Source organism: Echinops telfairi, unplaced genomic scaffold (genome assembly GCF_000313985.2).
Source record: "Echinops telfairi isolate 266 unplaced genomic scaffold, ASM31398v2 ScPeMD7_443;HRSCAF=831, whole genome shotgun sequence".
NCBI lineage: Eukaryota > Metazoa > Chordata > Mammalia > Afrosoricida > Tenrecidae > Echinops > Echinops telfairi.
In genome coordinates this window covers 20,311,903-20,328,119 of record NW_022104341.1, presented here as the reverse complement: position 1 = coordinate 20,328,119, position 16,217 = coordinate 20,311,903, and the positions used below count along the sequence as shown (strand labels likewise).

General features: G+C 35.2%; 1 protein-coding gene and 1 non-coding gene across 3 annotated transcripts in view; both read right to left on the bottom strand.

Moving 5' to 3' along the window:
• The window catches only part of DPYD (dihydropyrimidine dehydrogenase), a 1,157,760-nt gene that overhangs the window by 806,121 nt on the left and 335,422 nt on the right, over positions 1-16,217 (bottom strand). For both annotated transcript variants that reach the window (XM_045291907.1, XM_045291906.1), the window contains exons 6-7: positions 7,132-7,328; positions 2,339-2,420 (exon numbers count right to left, since the gene is read on the bottom strand). In XM_045291907.1, the coding sequence (XP_045147842.1) occupies positions 2,339-2,420; positions 7,132-7,328 (279 nt within the window). The remainder of the gene's footprint in view (positions 1-2,338; positions 2,421-7,131; positions 7,329-16,217) is intronic.
• On the bottom strand, positions 5,749-5,912 carry LOC115870293. The gene has a single exon (XR_004046654.1). It is a non-coding gene; the product is annotated as a U1 spliceosomal RNA (small nuclear RNA).

Genomic DNA, 16,217 nt, shown 5'->3' with positions numbered 1-16,217 from the left:
GTGTAACTTTTTTCTTTTAAACATGCCCTGGCTAGGAGTATTAATTTATTTTGCAGAAAGAAGTTATAAGCATATAAAATAAAAGTGTAGCATGATTTTAACAAAAATATATATCTTATGACACTCTGCACACTGACTGCTATTATATCTGGAAGACGTTTTAAAGAAGAATTATGAGTGTGTCTTAATTTGTGCAATACATCTATTGCTGTGAAAATGCAATGCAACTTTGAAGTTATTGACATGATAAATTCAGAAATTTGTAAAATTAACTTCGGATTCATCTTCAGTTGGTAGTAACACCTAATTTATTAGTCTGAAGTCTCAATAAATAAGCATTTACTTATTTGAGATAATTGAAATTGGAACTTATATTAAAAATAAATAACATTTAAATAAATTTTCACAGTGTATTTTTGTAAAGGAAATAATCTCCCCTAAATGATCTATGTTGAATGTTGTATTTTCATCCTTGGGTTTCCATTAAACTGAGCACAAATATACAAATAGTTCCCAACTCCTGATGTATTTGAGTTATGACGAACTGTACTAACCACCTCTTTTTTTGTTTTGTTTAATTTTATGGAAATCTTGTTAGTGATGTGTATGACAGACAATATTGCAGCATGTAATTTGCTGTTAACATTCTCAGATTCTTTTTTTCTAAACTAAATCAGAGCTTTGGTTTCTTGAAACCATGAGCCCAGCACTAATGACATTACTAAAGCCACTAGACAGGTTTGGGAAACAGTGAGATGTTACCCAGGAAACATGACGAACAGAAAGCAAATGACCATAAAAGCAGCTCCCACTAAATGTTTGGACTAGTAATGGTACCCCATTCGCAAGGATGAGCCAGATGATCCAGACCTTCACTAGGGAAACCATGACTACAACTGACGAAATGTCGATGTTGTCCAGTTCTTCTTCATTGGATTGTATTTCTATGACATATATTTGATGTATATATGTATTAAAGTACATCTGTATGTTTATATAGAATGTGTCCGACCCATAAAGACAAATACATATTGGATGCACAAACAGATCCTTATTCCAAAAAAGGCAATAATAATTTTAAAAATAAACATTCAACTGACTTAAGAACTAATGTATGGCAGTCATCTGAATGGAACTGCATTCTAAGTCAAGGACAACCCATATTATGTTCTTGATTTCAGACTCTCATTTAGGGACGATGTTGAAATGGTTCTTCCCCACCACCACTGCCAAATTAAATGTGTTTTAAGGGCAACATCACAAAGACAGTTTTAAGGGTTCTTCATTTTATTAATTTTAATCTTCATTGGATAAACACAAGAGTAGTCTGTTAATTAGTTTTCAAAATCACAATTACATTTACTTACAGAAAGTATTAGGTAAATCATAGTATTTACTGAGCTATTGCATTATACACGCAGTCCCCAGACTATGGATGAATGCCGTCCTAAAAGGTGTATTAAATCATATCTGTAGGTCAGTTGTAAGAGGTGCACACTGTTCTCATTTGCACTTATGCTAGTGCTAGAGAAGGTCTGCAGCCTTTTCCATGATCCAAAGGCTGCCTGTACAACAAGTGAAGTCTGCGATTCAGAATATGCTGGGAGTGTAGGGGTTAGCTCAATGGTTTCAAACTGAGGACACATTTACATATTATGAAAGAGCAAGTAAGAGTTATCTGTAACTCAGATATATGTGACCAGGTGACCCTATCTCTCTGAGAAATGAGCATTTTTCAAAGAAAAATAGCACCATGTTCTAGCGAAAAGAATAGCAGCACCTAAAGTTAGATATTAAAAATGCAATGCATTAACTTTTCAGCGAGCTTTAAAAGAAGAATACGTCCTGTAGTTCACAATACCCTATATAATCCAGAACTGGTTTTTGTTGTTGTTTTGTTTATTTATGCAGCGAAATTATTATCACATTACCATTTCTAATATGTTGTTTATAATATGCAAAAATAAACCTCTGTAAGAAATCACACTCTAAATTGTGAAATGTGAATATTTTAGAGTGCACACAACTTGCATGGGGGAAATATGTGATTACAGAAAGTAAATCCTCCTATTAGCTGCACTGAACCCCTAAAGCAATTTAGGAATTTGTTTCTTACAGACAATTAATCACATGCAGGCGTGCCAGATGAGAACTATTGATTGCCCTTTTCCAGGCTAGTGGCATTCAGACAGTAGACAGACAAATGCCCTAAGCAAGGGGAAGCATCTTTCGGCTTCTGCCTGGTGTAGGTTTTAATTGTTCTTTTTTTAAAATGCGTGACATTTTGCTGTTAATCTTTAGTGTAGAGCTTAGTCTTTTCTTCCTGAGCAACATTTACCTTTACACCGAGGTCCTTCATAAGCTCAATCTCAAAATGCACGACATCATATGGCAGCCGGAACTGAGGGATTTCAGAAGTACTAAAACCAAAAAGATACAAGAAGCATTTAAGGGGAAAAAATGAACAACAACAACAACAACAACAACAAAAGCACCCCAAAACGTCTGTCCTAAAAAATATGCAATGTGACTTTATTGATCGGTATTACAGGAATGAGTATCTATTTTATGGGTATTTTGCACGTCACAGAATGTAGGCCCAATGACATCCAAAATTGTAGTTGCATGGCAACAAATTACAGGGCAATGTTTCCTTTTATTATACATATGTTCACCACAAGCAAGAGACAATGCGGTGGCAACTTACAAGAACAAAAGCTATAATAGAAACTGGTGTGAACATAAATATAAACAATGTTAGAGCCAATAATGAAGAGAAAATTGGTCAAAAGCAACAACACTAAGTTCAATAAAGCAAGCAATTTAATAACATGTAGTATATTCAATATGCTACAGTAATTTAAAGTAATATATAGATGGACATACCACATATACTCGAGTAGCTGACCCGAATATCCACCAAGGCACCTAAGTTTAGCACAAAAACTGCATTAAAAAATGTGCTGAAACTTGGCTTATACTCAAGTATATATGGTATATGGAAGAATGAAACAATTTAAATTTTATTGTTCTTGTTGTTAGGTGTGATGGTTCTAATAGGGACTCTATTACAGACTGAAACAATGCCTGTCTTAGACTGCCCTCACAGGTGTAGCTGTTTGAGTCCATTGTTCTAGTTACTGTCGTCACCTCATTCAGCGTCTTGCTCTTTTTCCTCGATGTTCTACTTTAGCAAGTCTGATCTCCTTATCCATGAACTGATCTATTCTTACTGTAGTTCTTCTGAGACCGCTTTGTTCATTCACTCACCAACACCGCGATTGAAAGGCGTCACTTCTATGCAGTCTGCTGTCTTCATTTTCCAGCTTTTACGTGCATAATAGATTATTTTATCACCCATTCCTTAATAAACTAATTTCTACATGGAAGGTAATCTGGAAAATTTCAGTTTAACAGTGGTCCCTCAGTACACATGGCTTCAGTTACAGGCATTTCTCACTTTTAACTCCTTGCAAGAAGCGTGTCTTTGCCCCTGTAATACTACAGGAATGTTTGAAATCCTGATTTGTAGTTGACACAATGGTCGTTCAGGAAGTGCAATGAATGACTTTGATTCTGTTATTTGGCAGGACCATAAGGGTCAACTGGATGAGACAGTGAGTTTATTTTGATGGGTACATGAGTTTTTGTGTTCAAAGGGTTAAAGAGTGACAATGTCGAGAATAACACTGAAGTTACTTCTTGTCTATTTTTGTTTCTAAGAATAACAAATGTTTATTTATATTATGTGATTTATTGAAAATAATTTCATACAGAACAGTAAGGGAGTCATTAACACAATAGAGATGGAAGGATGGCAAGGTATTTATTTAAATATCCACAAAATATAATCACTGGGAACTGAGAGCAGTTTGTACTTTCTGGATGAAGTCAACAGTAAGACAGCAAACTCAGAAAGAAGAGCAGCCTCAGTTTTGTGGGGTTTGTGAAGGAAAAAGTAGCTGGGGCTGTAGGTACGAGTCAGTTGTCCAAGATCCAGAAAGCAGAACAGATATGATTTCTTAAAAATCAGTGGCACGGACATTTAATTAAACCAGGGAAGTAAATGAATATAGACCTCAAAATTATTTGATGAAAACATACTTAAGAATACATCAAATGTGATTTTATAGGAATGATCATTTTGCAAGTTTGTTTTGCTTTTAAACTACGTTTTAAAATAAAATATAATTATTGGCGACTACAATTTCTTCAGTACAATTCATGGAGTACTGGTCAGATAAGAAGAAATCTTTCTTCTTGCACATGTATGTCTTTTCATGTATGATGAACTTACCTATCACAAATTATTTTTGCTCTTTTTAAAGTCGAGTTTGCATGCTTGGATATAACTTTGTTTTCATTCATATTTTTAAAGGTACCAGATGTTGTGCATTCAAAGAATAATAAGTGCATATGCTGGGGGAGAAAAAGAAATCCTTGGCACAATTTTCCGGGCCTTTTTTCCACCAATGCAATTTTCAAACATTTAACATTTTCTTCCTAACAATCCCTATGATTTCCCTGTATCCTTCCAATACATCTATCAAGCTGTCCCATTTGAAATCCCCACCCCCACCCCCACCACCAAACAGTTACCAGCCTTCTGAGCTGACCCCTCTTTCTTAGGAAGCTCAGCAGATCTTCTCAGTGGCCACTATTTCTATGGTACTATTTTTTGTTTGTTGTGAAGCCCCTCCCCCCATGTGACTATTACAACTGTCTGCAGTCATCCTTGGTGTCAGAGACATGTTTAAACATGCTGTTTTCGGAAGAAACCAGTACATATATAAACAAGAATCCAAATAGCAATATCTTTTGAGGAACACTCACACAGTGAAAAAACTGTAACATTTAGAATAGCTAAATAAGAGGATAATCTTTCTGCGATTACCCTAAGCAATAAACATTAAAAATTTCTATACATTAATTTCTATAAGGAAAATCATAATCATGAAATACATTTGTTCATGCATGCATATCACTATTCTTATCTTTCTAATTATAATCTCAAGCCTTTTAAACCATTTAAAACCATCATCAAGGGGGTTAAAAAAAGAGCCAAGATAGAAGGAAAGCAGAGCTGATTATTTTAGAATATTTTGAAGCACCAAAAAATAATCAATCAGTTTTATTCAAAGTAGGAGGGATTGAGTTCTGGATCTCTCTCACCAACACTAGCATTTTTTTCCTTTTTTTTTTTTTCTTTTCAGTGGTTGCTACATGAATTCACTTGGGATAAAAGAACCTGACTGAATACAAGGAGAAGGAATGATAAAACTTCACATTACCTCTTTAAGCAATTGATTACAAATATAAAACTAATTTAATTTATTTTTCACTACTTTGAAGGTACAAGAGTCTGTGAAGCATTTGCAAGTAAGAACACAGATTAACAGGAATCGGCCGTAACTATAAAACTGGTGAAATTCCAATGTCCATTTTCAACATCCTACCATGGTGACACAATCCAAAGGAGCTCACTGAATGCTTCATGGTATCCTTTGGTACTCAGAATAACCGAAGTCAAAGGAAAGGAAATAAGCAAATAAATAAATGAGCTTAAGAAAGTGAGAGAGAGAAGTTGGGTCGGTAATTAAGGCATTATCTGTCCTTCAGGAAAATGTTCAGCAAATATATACAGACAAACATTTAGTGCCAATTTGCATGATCTAGAAATGCCTAGGCATATGTGTTTAAAAAAAATAGAGATGCTCACATTCATAATAAACATTTTTCTTTTTTTTTTAGGGGATAGCGCGAATGCAGTCCCCCACTACCACAAATTATGCAGTCGAGTTTCCCACATTTGGGGAAATCGCAGGGGTCAGCACACCCGGAGTGCAATGGGTGAGCCTCGCCCTGGGAAAACCACCTTCGTGATCATGGTATCTCCCCTGCCAGGTAAGTATTCATAATAAACTTTTACCAAAATTGTTAACATGGAGTAATTCTCAACCAGGGCTATTTCCAATTTAGTCTTATTGTGAAATGACAATTAAGGGACAAATACAATTTTTTTCTACTTTTTTGGGGCACACAACAATTAAGTTCATACTTTCTAAATTAGCTCACATATTCACTCACTGATGTGTACAAATGAAAAAAATGTACAATGCTTATACATATGTTGTCTATAGATTATGTATTTTCTAATTATTAAAGCTTAGGTAAAGCACCATTTAAAAAACAGTCTAAATCCCTCCAGTTAAATAATGTATATGTATTTTAATTTCTAGGAAAATAAATAAAATAGGTATAATCCTCTAAAATTCATACTGGTAGACCATCAATACAGAAAAATAATTAATTCATGACCATAAAGTTATTTATTCTTCAGCTTATTTAGTCTTCATAGCTTCTTTAAAGAGTCTTCCAACTGTCTGGTATGTTTGTCTGATAATCCCATTCAATAGGTTTATATTAATGATAGCTTATCTTTGGTTTAACATATTTATAGTTGAACAATATTCACCTTTGTACAATGATTAACAGTTTTAGATGTGTCAGAAAAATATACATGAATTGCAGTCACAGTGCACTGAATTTATTCTGCAATGTTCAAACATGATGAGTATATTACTTAATGAATGGTTGAACAGTCATCACAATATATTTCTGATATAGCAACAGAGAGGCCAGATGTTATATGTATTTTGTTTAAGCAAGATGACAATTTAGTAAAAAGAATGAAATGAACAATATTAGAGCATTTTCAATCCACTCTGATATGTGGGATTTGGGCGATTATAAACTGAAAATAAGTTAAGAGAAATTATGTAGACAAAAAAAGATTCTAATATTCTATGGAAATAGCTTTCTCTATCTCCAATTTCCTTGATTCATAGGAATAAGATCATTTTCCCCCAGATTGGTATCCATAAAATATTTTGATGAGATTAATCTTAAATTCATAGAATTAGACAGAGAACTTTTAAAATAAATATTGCTTAAAGCCAACTGCAAAATTTAAAGTGAGATATGTAATCAAAACTTGAACACTTGGAAAAAAACACTTAAAATACCATCTGTGCATTTGAAGTGTCTATATGATTATGAACCAATAATATTCATAATTATTTTACCAATTCATTTTTGTCACAATAAACATAAAATAAATGTAGGCATTACCTTAAACCACCAACATAGTCTTGTTTTTCAAATATAGTGATGTCAGAGTAGCCTAATCGAGCCAAAAAGGAAGCACAACTTATACTGGCAGGCCCAGCACCCAGAAGAGCAATCTTTGCAGCATAGGCTTGAGGCATTTTTTCTGGAGGAGGCAGAGAAGGGTTCCTGATTTGTGGGATATTCATTGCTTTGAAAACCTGTGGAAAAATCAATTGCCATGATTAAAAATTTAAGACTAACTTTTGTTTTCCCCAAAACATATTTTTAATAAGTTTTAAATTCACATGTAATTTATAATAGCAATGCATAATAAACTAACAGGATTAATATGGAATATTTAAAAATCCTATTGAAACAGGTATGTGACAATTTATGTCTGATTAGCTTTTCCCGCAATCTTGGAAATTAATTTCAATATCCACACCTCCTCTAGGAAGCATTCCTAATTCATCTGCCTTAATCCTTCCTCAGGTCAGGTTTAGTACTCTGCGTTCCTATAGCACACTTTTTAGTACCTCTAATATATCTACCTGGAGCTCAGGAAGCTTAAGTGTTCTGTTACTAATTGAAACATTGGTAGTCTGAACACAACAACTGATATGAAGGAATAAGTTTAAATTGTCTGCTTTCATAAAGATTTACAGCCTTTGTGTGGTTGTTATATAATTTCATGTCGAAGTGATAAATAAAATGTAGGGGTGGAGTTGAGCCTGTCAGTCAGGTCGCAGCTTGATGACCTCATTTGGAGGTGCAACCAAGATGAATGGTTATGGGAGGCTGGCCCCTCTCTCTCTGCTTCACAAGCCATGGGGAACCATGCTGAGGCCTGCAAGAGCCCTAGGGATGCTTTCACTACCACTGGATCACAGACTTTGCACCCACTGGAATGTACAGACTTTTGGACTTATGGACTTGATCTGGACTGGGTTGGAATGTTTTCTTAATATACAATTGCCCTTTGATGTAAAACTTTCTTATACATATATGAGTGTCAATGAATTTGTTTTTCTATTTAACCCAGTCTAACACCATTGGTAACTCTATGGAGTAGTTCTGCTCTGCCTTCTAGATTTCCATAAATTATAATCAGTTCTATGGCATTAGGTTTGTTTTTTGGTTTTGAACCTAAGCACAATCAACTTGTTTATGTGTCTTTTTGTTCTGTTTTGGTTTTTTGTACCTTAGGCAGCAGAATATTAGGTTCTTGAATAAAACAAATGTTAGATATATAAAGAAATAAAATATATATGTTTTGTGTATTATATATGCATATAATATGTTTGGGTATCTTTTGAAAATATTACCAGCAGTTAGCACTATCCCCGATGACTTAATATTTTGTTGCCTTCAAGTTATGATAGATTTTTTTTTTATGGAAACACTCTTAAAAACCTTGTTTGAAGCACTTAACCAAACCACATTTACTGTTATCAAGTCAATTCCAACTCGTGGTGACCCTACCAGAGAGGTACAAACATTTGGCAGACTTGAAAGAGGAGAGGAAGAAGAGGAAAGAAGGGGAGAGAAGAGAGGAGAAGGAAGGGGAGCCAAAAGGAAGGGAAAAGAGAAGCAAGAGAGAAAAGTGTGATTATATTTCAGAATTAATTTCCCCCCAAGGGACTTTGTCAGTTTGCCACCAATTAGCAGAGGTAGAAAGCTAAGAATCTCACAGAAGGTCAAGATCAGAAAAGACATCAAGAGAATTTTGTCAATCTTCTAAGAATAGAAAGCCTCAGGTTTTGGAAACAAAATGCTGGAAAACTCAAACAGAAGAAATGATGAGCTTATTTCTTAATCTTCACTGGACAGGACTAAGAACCTAAGCAAATAAGCATTATTCAAACTGGGAGAGGTTTCTACTCTGCCATAGTGCAGGGAAAGCACACACCAGGTGTCGGAATGGCTGCAGGAAGTCTTAGGAAGCAAAGAAGGCTGCAGCTGGAAATTACCAAGGGCCACAGTTGAAAGTGGAGCAAACTACACTTAGACACTCAACCCAGCATTAAAGTGCTCAGCTACTGATTTGGATGAGTCTATTTTCCCCTGAAATCTATGTATCTACAAATAGTAGAGTTGGCATTTTCAAGAAGGAAGCCAATCACAATTTCTGCCATATTTCAAATGGATAGTTTTTGATCAAAAGTCCAGATATGCAAAGAAAAAAAATTCTAGAAAACAGAAGGAAACCACACATAACCCAGTAATGACAGCTGACTTTTAAACTTAAAACAAAAACCATGCTTCATGTATTTGAAAAATTCCTACAAGGCATGTGAAATGTGCATAGAATACATGATTTATTAAAAGTAAGACAGTGTGAAAGAGGGAAAAGTATAAAAACTGAAATAGAAACTAAATATATTTAATGACATCTTGGAATTGTTAGATGAAAATATTGGTGAGTTGGAAGGAAGATAAGCAAAAGTTATCTAGTCTAAGACTAAGCAAAAAATGCAAACAGAAAGGAAAATACAGAAAATAATTCAAGTAATAAAATGGGTAACATAAAAGTCGAATATATGTGTAAGTGGAGTATTACAAGGGAAGTAAGAGCAATGTAGAAAGAGGATTTGAATAATAATAATAACAAAAAACTAGTTGGCCACAAATTTCCTTAAAAAATGAAGTACATAAAGGCAAGGATCCAAGAAGTGTTTAAACCATATAGAAAGTAATTATGAAGAAAATCATGCATAGGCATATCACAGTAATGTTTCTGACAACCAGTCAGAAAAATCAAGTATTGAACCAAACAAAAACTAAAGAAACAATTGTCAATGAGCAAAAATAAGGTTGTCAGCTTTTTCTCTTAAAAGGAGTGGGGGAATTCAGAAGACAAATGCTATCTTGTAACACTTCAACAGATATCTTCTACAATTCTATTCAGAAGGAAAAATATCCCTCAAGCTAAAGATGACTAAAGATGTGCAGAATTGGCAACAAAAAACAAGTACAAAACAATACTAAAGGAAATTCTTCAGAAAAAATTCAAATTATTTCAAAAAGAAATGTAAAAATGCAGCAAAAAATAAAGAGCACTGAAAATTATTACGTGGATAATTATAAATGGATATTGACTCTATACGCAATAGTAAACAAGTATCTTATGGAGTTTATAATGAATGCATGTAAAAAGCTCCCACCACCCCACTACCATCCCAATTCATTCCAACCTTATATAGGGCACAGCAAAACTGGGGTTTTCGAGGCTTTAATCTTTGTAGAAGCAGACAACCTCATCTTTCCCCCATGGAATCAACGAAGAGCTTCAGCCTCTAACCTGGCACACTAGAATATTCAGTTAAATATGGATATTAACCCTCTAGGTTAGTAGTAAAGGAATAGATAAATAAATCTATCCATAGCTGAAGAATGTTTTGGGAGTGGTAAAATTAAAAATATATATTTATTAATAAAAAAGAAATGAGAAAATGATACAAAATTTTAGGAAGTGATGAGAAACCAGAAATCACACAGTTAGGTGGAGAAGACAAGATGTAAACAGAGTAGTAATTACATTAACTGTGAGTGTGCTGAAAAGTCACTATGCAAACAACAACTGTCAAAGACGCAAATCTTAAATATAAGGATACCCATGATGGAACCCATTGCCTTTTATTAATTTCCAAATCACAAAGACCCTTTAGGACAAAACAAACTTCTCCCTAGGGTATCCAAGGATAATTGTCTCATCTTTCTTCCACTAAAGAGCCAGTGGGTTGAGGGGTTGACTTTTCTATAAGCAGCCAAACACTTACACCACTGTATCACCAGTGGTTACATATGGATACAGAACTAAAAAAGGAAAAGAAAGAAAATCAGCATATTTTCACAGGTGGGCTGTGAACTGAAGGAAAAGTCAGTACGTGGAACCCTCCAGTCACTGGGTGGGAGAAAGATGAGACAACTGGCCTCCCGAAACACAACTTTGGCAGCGTCTACTTGGTTCTGTAGGGCCAAGGTGAGCTGGGCGTGACTCAGCAGCCATAGGCTGGGCGTGGATCGCCTCACAGGCTTATATGCATTGATTAAAACATAAAATTCTCGTGGCCTCTCTGAGAAAGATAATGGGAGCCTTTTCTTGGAAGTGAGATAGGGATAGGGGTGACAGGAATGGACTGATAGGCTGTTTTTGAAATCACCCCCAAAATACCACCGACTATTTCGAATAAACCCTGTCCCACAAAGGACATGAATTTATTTAAAATTTAAGCCAATTTATAAATTATCAAGGGTCCATGAGGGAGGGGGGAGCAGGGAGGGAGGGGGAAAATGAGGAGCTGATTTCAAGGGCTCAAGTAGAAAGCAAATGTTTTGAGAATGATGAGGGTAACAAATGTACAAATGTGCTTGACACGATGGATGGATATATGGATTGTGGTAAGAATTGTATGAGCCCCAAATAAAATGATTAAAAAAACTAAAACAATTATTAGAAACACATATTCACAACCACTACCTATTGAGGTCAAGTGGACCTAAATACCAAATTTCCATATTACCTTAATTTAAGAAAACAAGTTGTATTAAAGACACCATTATCTGGTATACTGGTTTGTGTTCCTATTTTAACCCTTAGCTGGAGAATTGATTCTGACTCATGGTAGTTGTCAGCACACATCCACCTTATGAATGAAATAACTGGTCTTGTGCTGTTCTCACAATTGTTTCAATGCTTCAAGCTGTCTCCTTGGGGTTCTTCCTTTGTTTCACTCTAATTTACCGAGTATGATGTGCCTACCCACAGAGTGGACTCTCTTGGGCACATGCCCAAAGTATATCAAAGTAAGTCTCACTATCCTTGCCTCTAAGGTGCACTCTGGCCATCCATACTTCTTCCAAGGCTGATAGGGTTGTCCTTTTAGCAGTCTATGATATTTTCAATATTCTTCTCCAGCATCACAATTCTAATGTATCATTTCTTCTTCTGTCTTCTTTATTCCATGCCTAACTTTCACATGTATAGGAATCAAATGGAAAAAAAACCATGGCTTGGGTCAGGTACAACTTAGTTCTCAAAGTAATCTTGCTTTCCAATATTACAAAGAGGTCTTGTGTAGCACATTTACCTAATGCAATGTATCTTTTTATCTTTTGACTGTTGCTTCCTTGAGCATTGACTGTGGATCAAAGCAAGACAAAATCTTTGACAACTGTGACCTTTTCTCCATTTAGCATGATGTTAACTAATCCCCTCACTTTTAGCAAGCAAGATTAAGTAAGTCAACTGCACTTTGTAGGTTGATAATGTCTTCCTTTGATCCTGATGCCAAGGGTTCACTGGTAGTATGGTGGTTACACATTGGTTTGTGATCTGAAAGGTCAGTGGTTTAGAACCACTAGTTACTTCTTGGGAGAAAGAAGGAGCTTTCTACTCCCATAAACAGTTACATTTTCACAAACTCAAAGTCTAGTTCTATCCTGTCCTATAGGGTCACTATGAGTAAGCATCAACTCACTGGCAATGAGCTTGGTTTTGGTTAATCCTGATGCTGCATTCTTCTTCATATAAATCATATTCTCTGATTATTTTCTCAACACATACAGATTGAATAAGTATAGTAAGAGGTTGCAAAAGAGGTTACACCATGACACACACCTTTCCTGATTTTAAACCAAACAGTATTCCCTTGTTCTATTCACACAACTGCCTCTTGATCCGTGCACAAGTTCTGAATAAGCACAATGAAGTGTTCCGCAATGCCCATTCTTAAATTTGTCCATGGCTTTTTGTAATCCACACAGTCAAATACCTTGGCATAGTCAATAAAACATCTTTCTGGTATTTTCTTCTTTGAGCCAAGATCCATCTAACATTAGAATTGATATTCCTTGTTCCACATACTCTTCTAAATCCAAACTCTCTGGCAACTGTACTGCTATAAGCTTTATTATCTTCAGCAACATTTTATTTGCATATGTTTCAGTGACATTGTTCTACAGTTTGAGTATTCTGTTGAGTCTCTTTTCTTTGGAATGCATACACATATAGATCTCTTTCAGTCAGTTAGCCAAACAGCTGTCTTCCAAAGTTCCTGGCACACACAAGTGAGTGCTTCCAGTGCTGCATTAACGTGTTGCAACATTTTAACTAGCATTCCATCCATTCCTAGAGCCTTGCTTTTGGTTTATGCATTCATTACAGCTTGAACTTCTTCCTTCAACACCATTAGTACTTCCTCCTATGCCACCTCCGAAATAGTTGAATGTAAGCTAGTTCTTTTTCATACAGTGACTGTATTCTCCCTAACTCCTTTTGATGCTTCCTAGGGCAGTAAATATTTTTCCCATAGAATTTTTCAATATTAAACTTCAAGGCGTGAATCTTTTTCTTGAGTTCTTTCAGTTTAAAAAATTTTAAGCATGTTCTTCTCTTTTGATTTTCCAATTCTATCTTTGCACATTTTAGTACCATATTTAACTTTGTCTTCTTGAGCTGCCCTTTAAGTTTTTCTATTCAGTTCTTTGACTACATCCTTTATTGCATCTGCCTTAGCTACTTGACAATTAAGAGCAAATTTCATGGCCTCCTTAGACATCCACTTTGATTGTTTCTTTCTTGTGTTTTTCGTGTCTTTTTGTTATTTCATGTGTGATGCTCTTGATGTCCTCCCATAGCTTATCAGGTCTCCTGTCAGTGTACAATGCAGAATATTTGTTCCTAAGATGTTCTCAAAATTCCGCTGGGATAGACTCAAGGTCCTATTTTGGTTCTTGTGGACTGGTTTTAATTTCTTCACTTTTATTTTGAACTTATATATAAGCAATTGATGATCTATTCCACAGTCGGCCTCTGACCTGGTTTTAGCTGCTGATATTGAGCATCTCCATTGTGTCTTCCCACAGATATAGTCCATTTGATTTCTGTATATTACATCTGGAGTAATATACAGATGTAATATATCCATGTGTATAATTATCCATGTGTATAATCGTCTTCTGTGTTGTTTAAAAAAGGCTTTTGCTTTGAACAAGTCATTGGTTTTTCAAAATTCTATCATGTGATCTCTATTTTCATTACTTTTACCAATTGCATATTTTCCAACTACTGTTCCTTCCTCCTTGTTTCCAACTTTTACATTCAAATCACCAATAATTATCAATGCATTTTGATTGCTAGGTCAATCAATTTCTGAATGAAGTTGTTGAAAGAATTCTCCAAGTTCTTCATTACTAGCTTTTGTGTTTGGTGTATAAATTTGAATAACACTTGTACTGATTGGATTTCCTTTAAGGTGGATAGATATAATCTTTTCAGAGACAGCATATTATACTTCATGATGACTTTTTGCAATGACCCTTTAAATAATGAATGCCATGCCATTTTGATTGTATTATTCTAGCATAGTAAATCAGTTGATTTTCTGATTCAAAATAGCCAATACCACTTAATTTCAGCTCACTAATTCTCAAGATACAGATTTTTATGTGTTCGATTGTATTTTGGACTGTTTCAAATTTCCTAGACAGATACTTTGCACCAATTTCTGCTCATTAGCAGATTTTTGCATCTGCTTCTCCTTACCTTGAGTCATAAACCATCAACAAATGAAGAGACGAGAGACTCCACACCCACATGTACCCAACTCATGTCACTATGGTTGACCCCACTTAGTCACCTTCAAATGCCTTTGGACCCATGGGGTCCATTGTCTGGCACTATCTCAGACAATATTTTCTTCCATTCATTAGGCCTTCGCTATCTGACAATGTTTTATAGCAAAAGGTTACCAACAGTGCCTTTCTCCCAAATGGGCAGCCAAGTATTTCCTCATTGCCTGTTCTTAGTTTGGAAACTGCTGGAATCTGTTCTCATAGGGTGACCCTGCTAGCATTTGAAAAACCAGTGACATGGCTTCCAGCAACATACAAGGCATTACAGTACTTTACTACAGGTTGACAGACAAATGGTGTCTGACTCATAGTGATCCTACAAACTCAAATTCACTGCCATTGAATTGATTTTGACTCATAGTGACACTGTAGGACAGGGAAGAGAATTGTCCTTGTGGATTTCAGAGATGGTAACTGTTTATGGGAGTAGAAAGCCTCATTTATTTTTTCCTGTTGAAAGGCTAGTGGTTTTGAACTACTGTCTTTGTGGTTAGCAGTCCAAAACATAACAACTACATAGTTTACTCTGAAACAGAGTAAAACTATCCCATAGGCTTTCCAAACCTGTATCTTTACTGGAGCAGACTGCTACATCTTCCCCCTGCAGACAGGTTGAAGCATTCAATTGCTAATCTTCAGATTAGCAGCTGAGCACTTAGCCAAGTCTCAACAATTACTACAAGGCTCTATTTCTCAGGTTGAATTAAATGGCCTTCATAAGTATCCTACTGAAGGTTGTCCGTATTTTTTATCCAAATACTTTATCCAAATATTTATCTTTATGTATCTACTTTTTTCCATATATATATATATAGTTTCTAGGGAGAAAGAATATACTATCTACTTACATAAAAATTTAGAGTCTGAAACCCAAAGTTTAGACATGGTCGATACCAGATGTAATTGTCTCTACATCAGTAAGCAATGTAGAGCTTTATGATGAAATTCTTTTAAATTAGTAATATAATTTTGGTATCACTCAAACTTAAGGTCCATTTGTCTCTGTTCCTGTGTTAGCACATAATAGATACATGTTGCTGCTGCTCTCTGTCTCTGGCTTGCTCTCCCTCTCTCACTGCCAGAGCCAAGGCTGACACATAGTGACCCCTGTGAGTTTCTCAAAGTCTTACTCTTTAAGAAAGTAGAAAACCCAGTCCTTTTCTTGCAGAGATGGTGATGATTTTGAACTGCCAACCATACTATACTACTAGGCCTCTGCTGTCCCCTGTATTACATAATTAATACAGATTTAACTTCATATTATGCATAAATGAACATGTATTTACATTTTATTTTATCTCTAAGCAACCTGGGAAAGAAATTAGAGGAACATCTAATTTTAAAAATTATCTTACATAATAATTAATGACAATATACTTTTTTTTAATGTTTCTTTTTTTTAAAACATTTTATTAGGGGCTCATACAACTCATCGCAATCCATACACACATCAATTGTGTAAAGCGCATTTG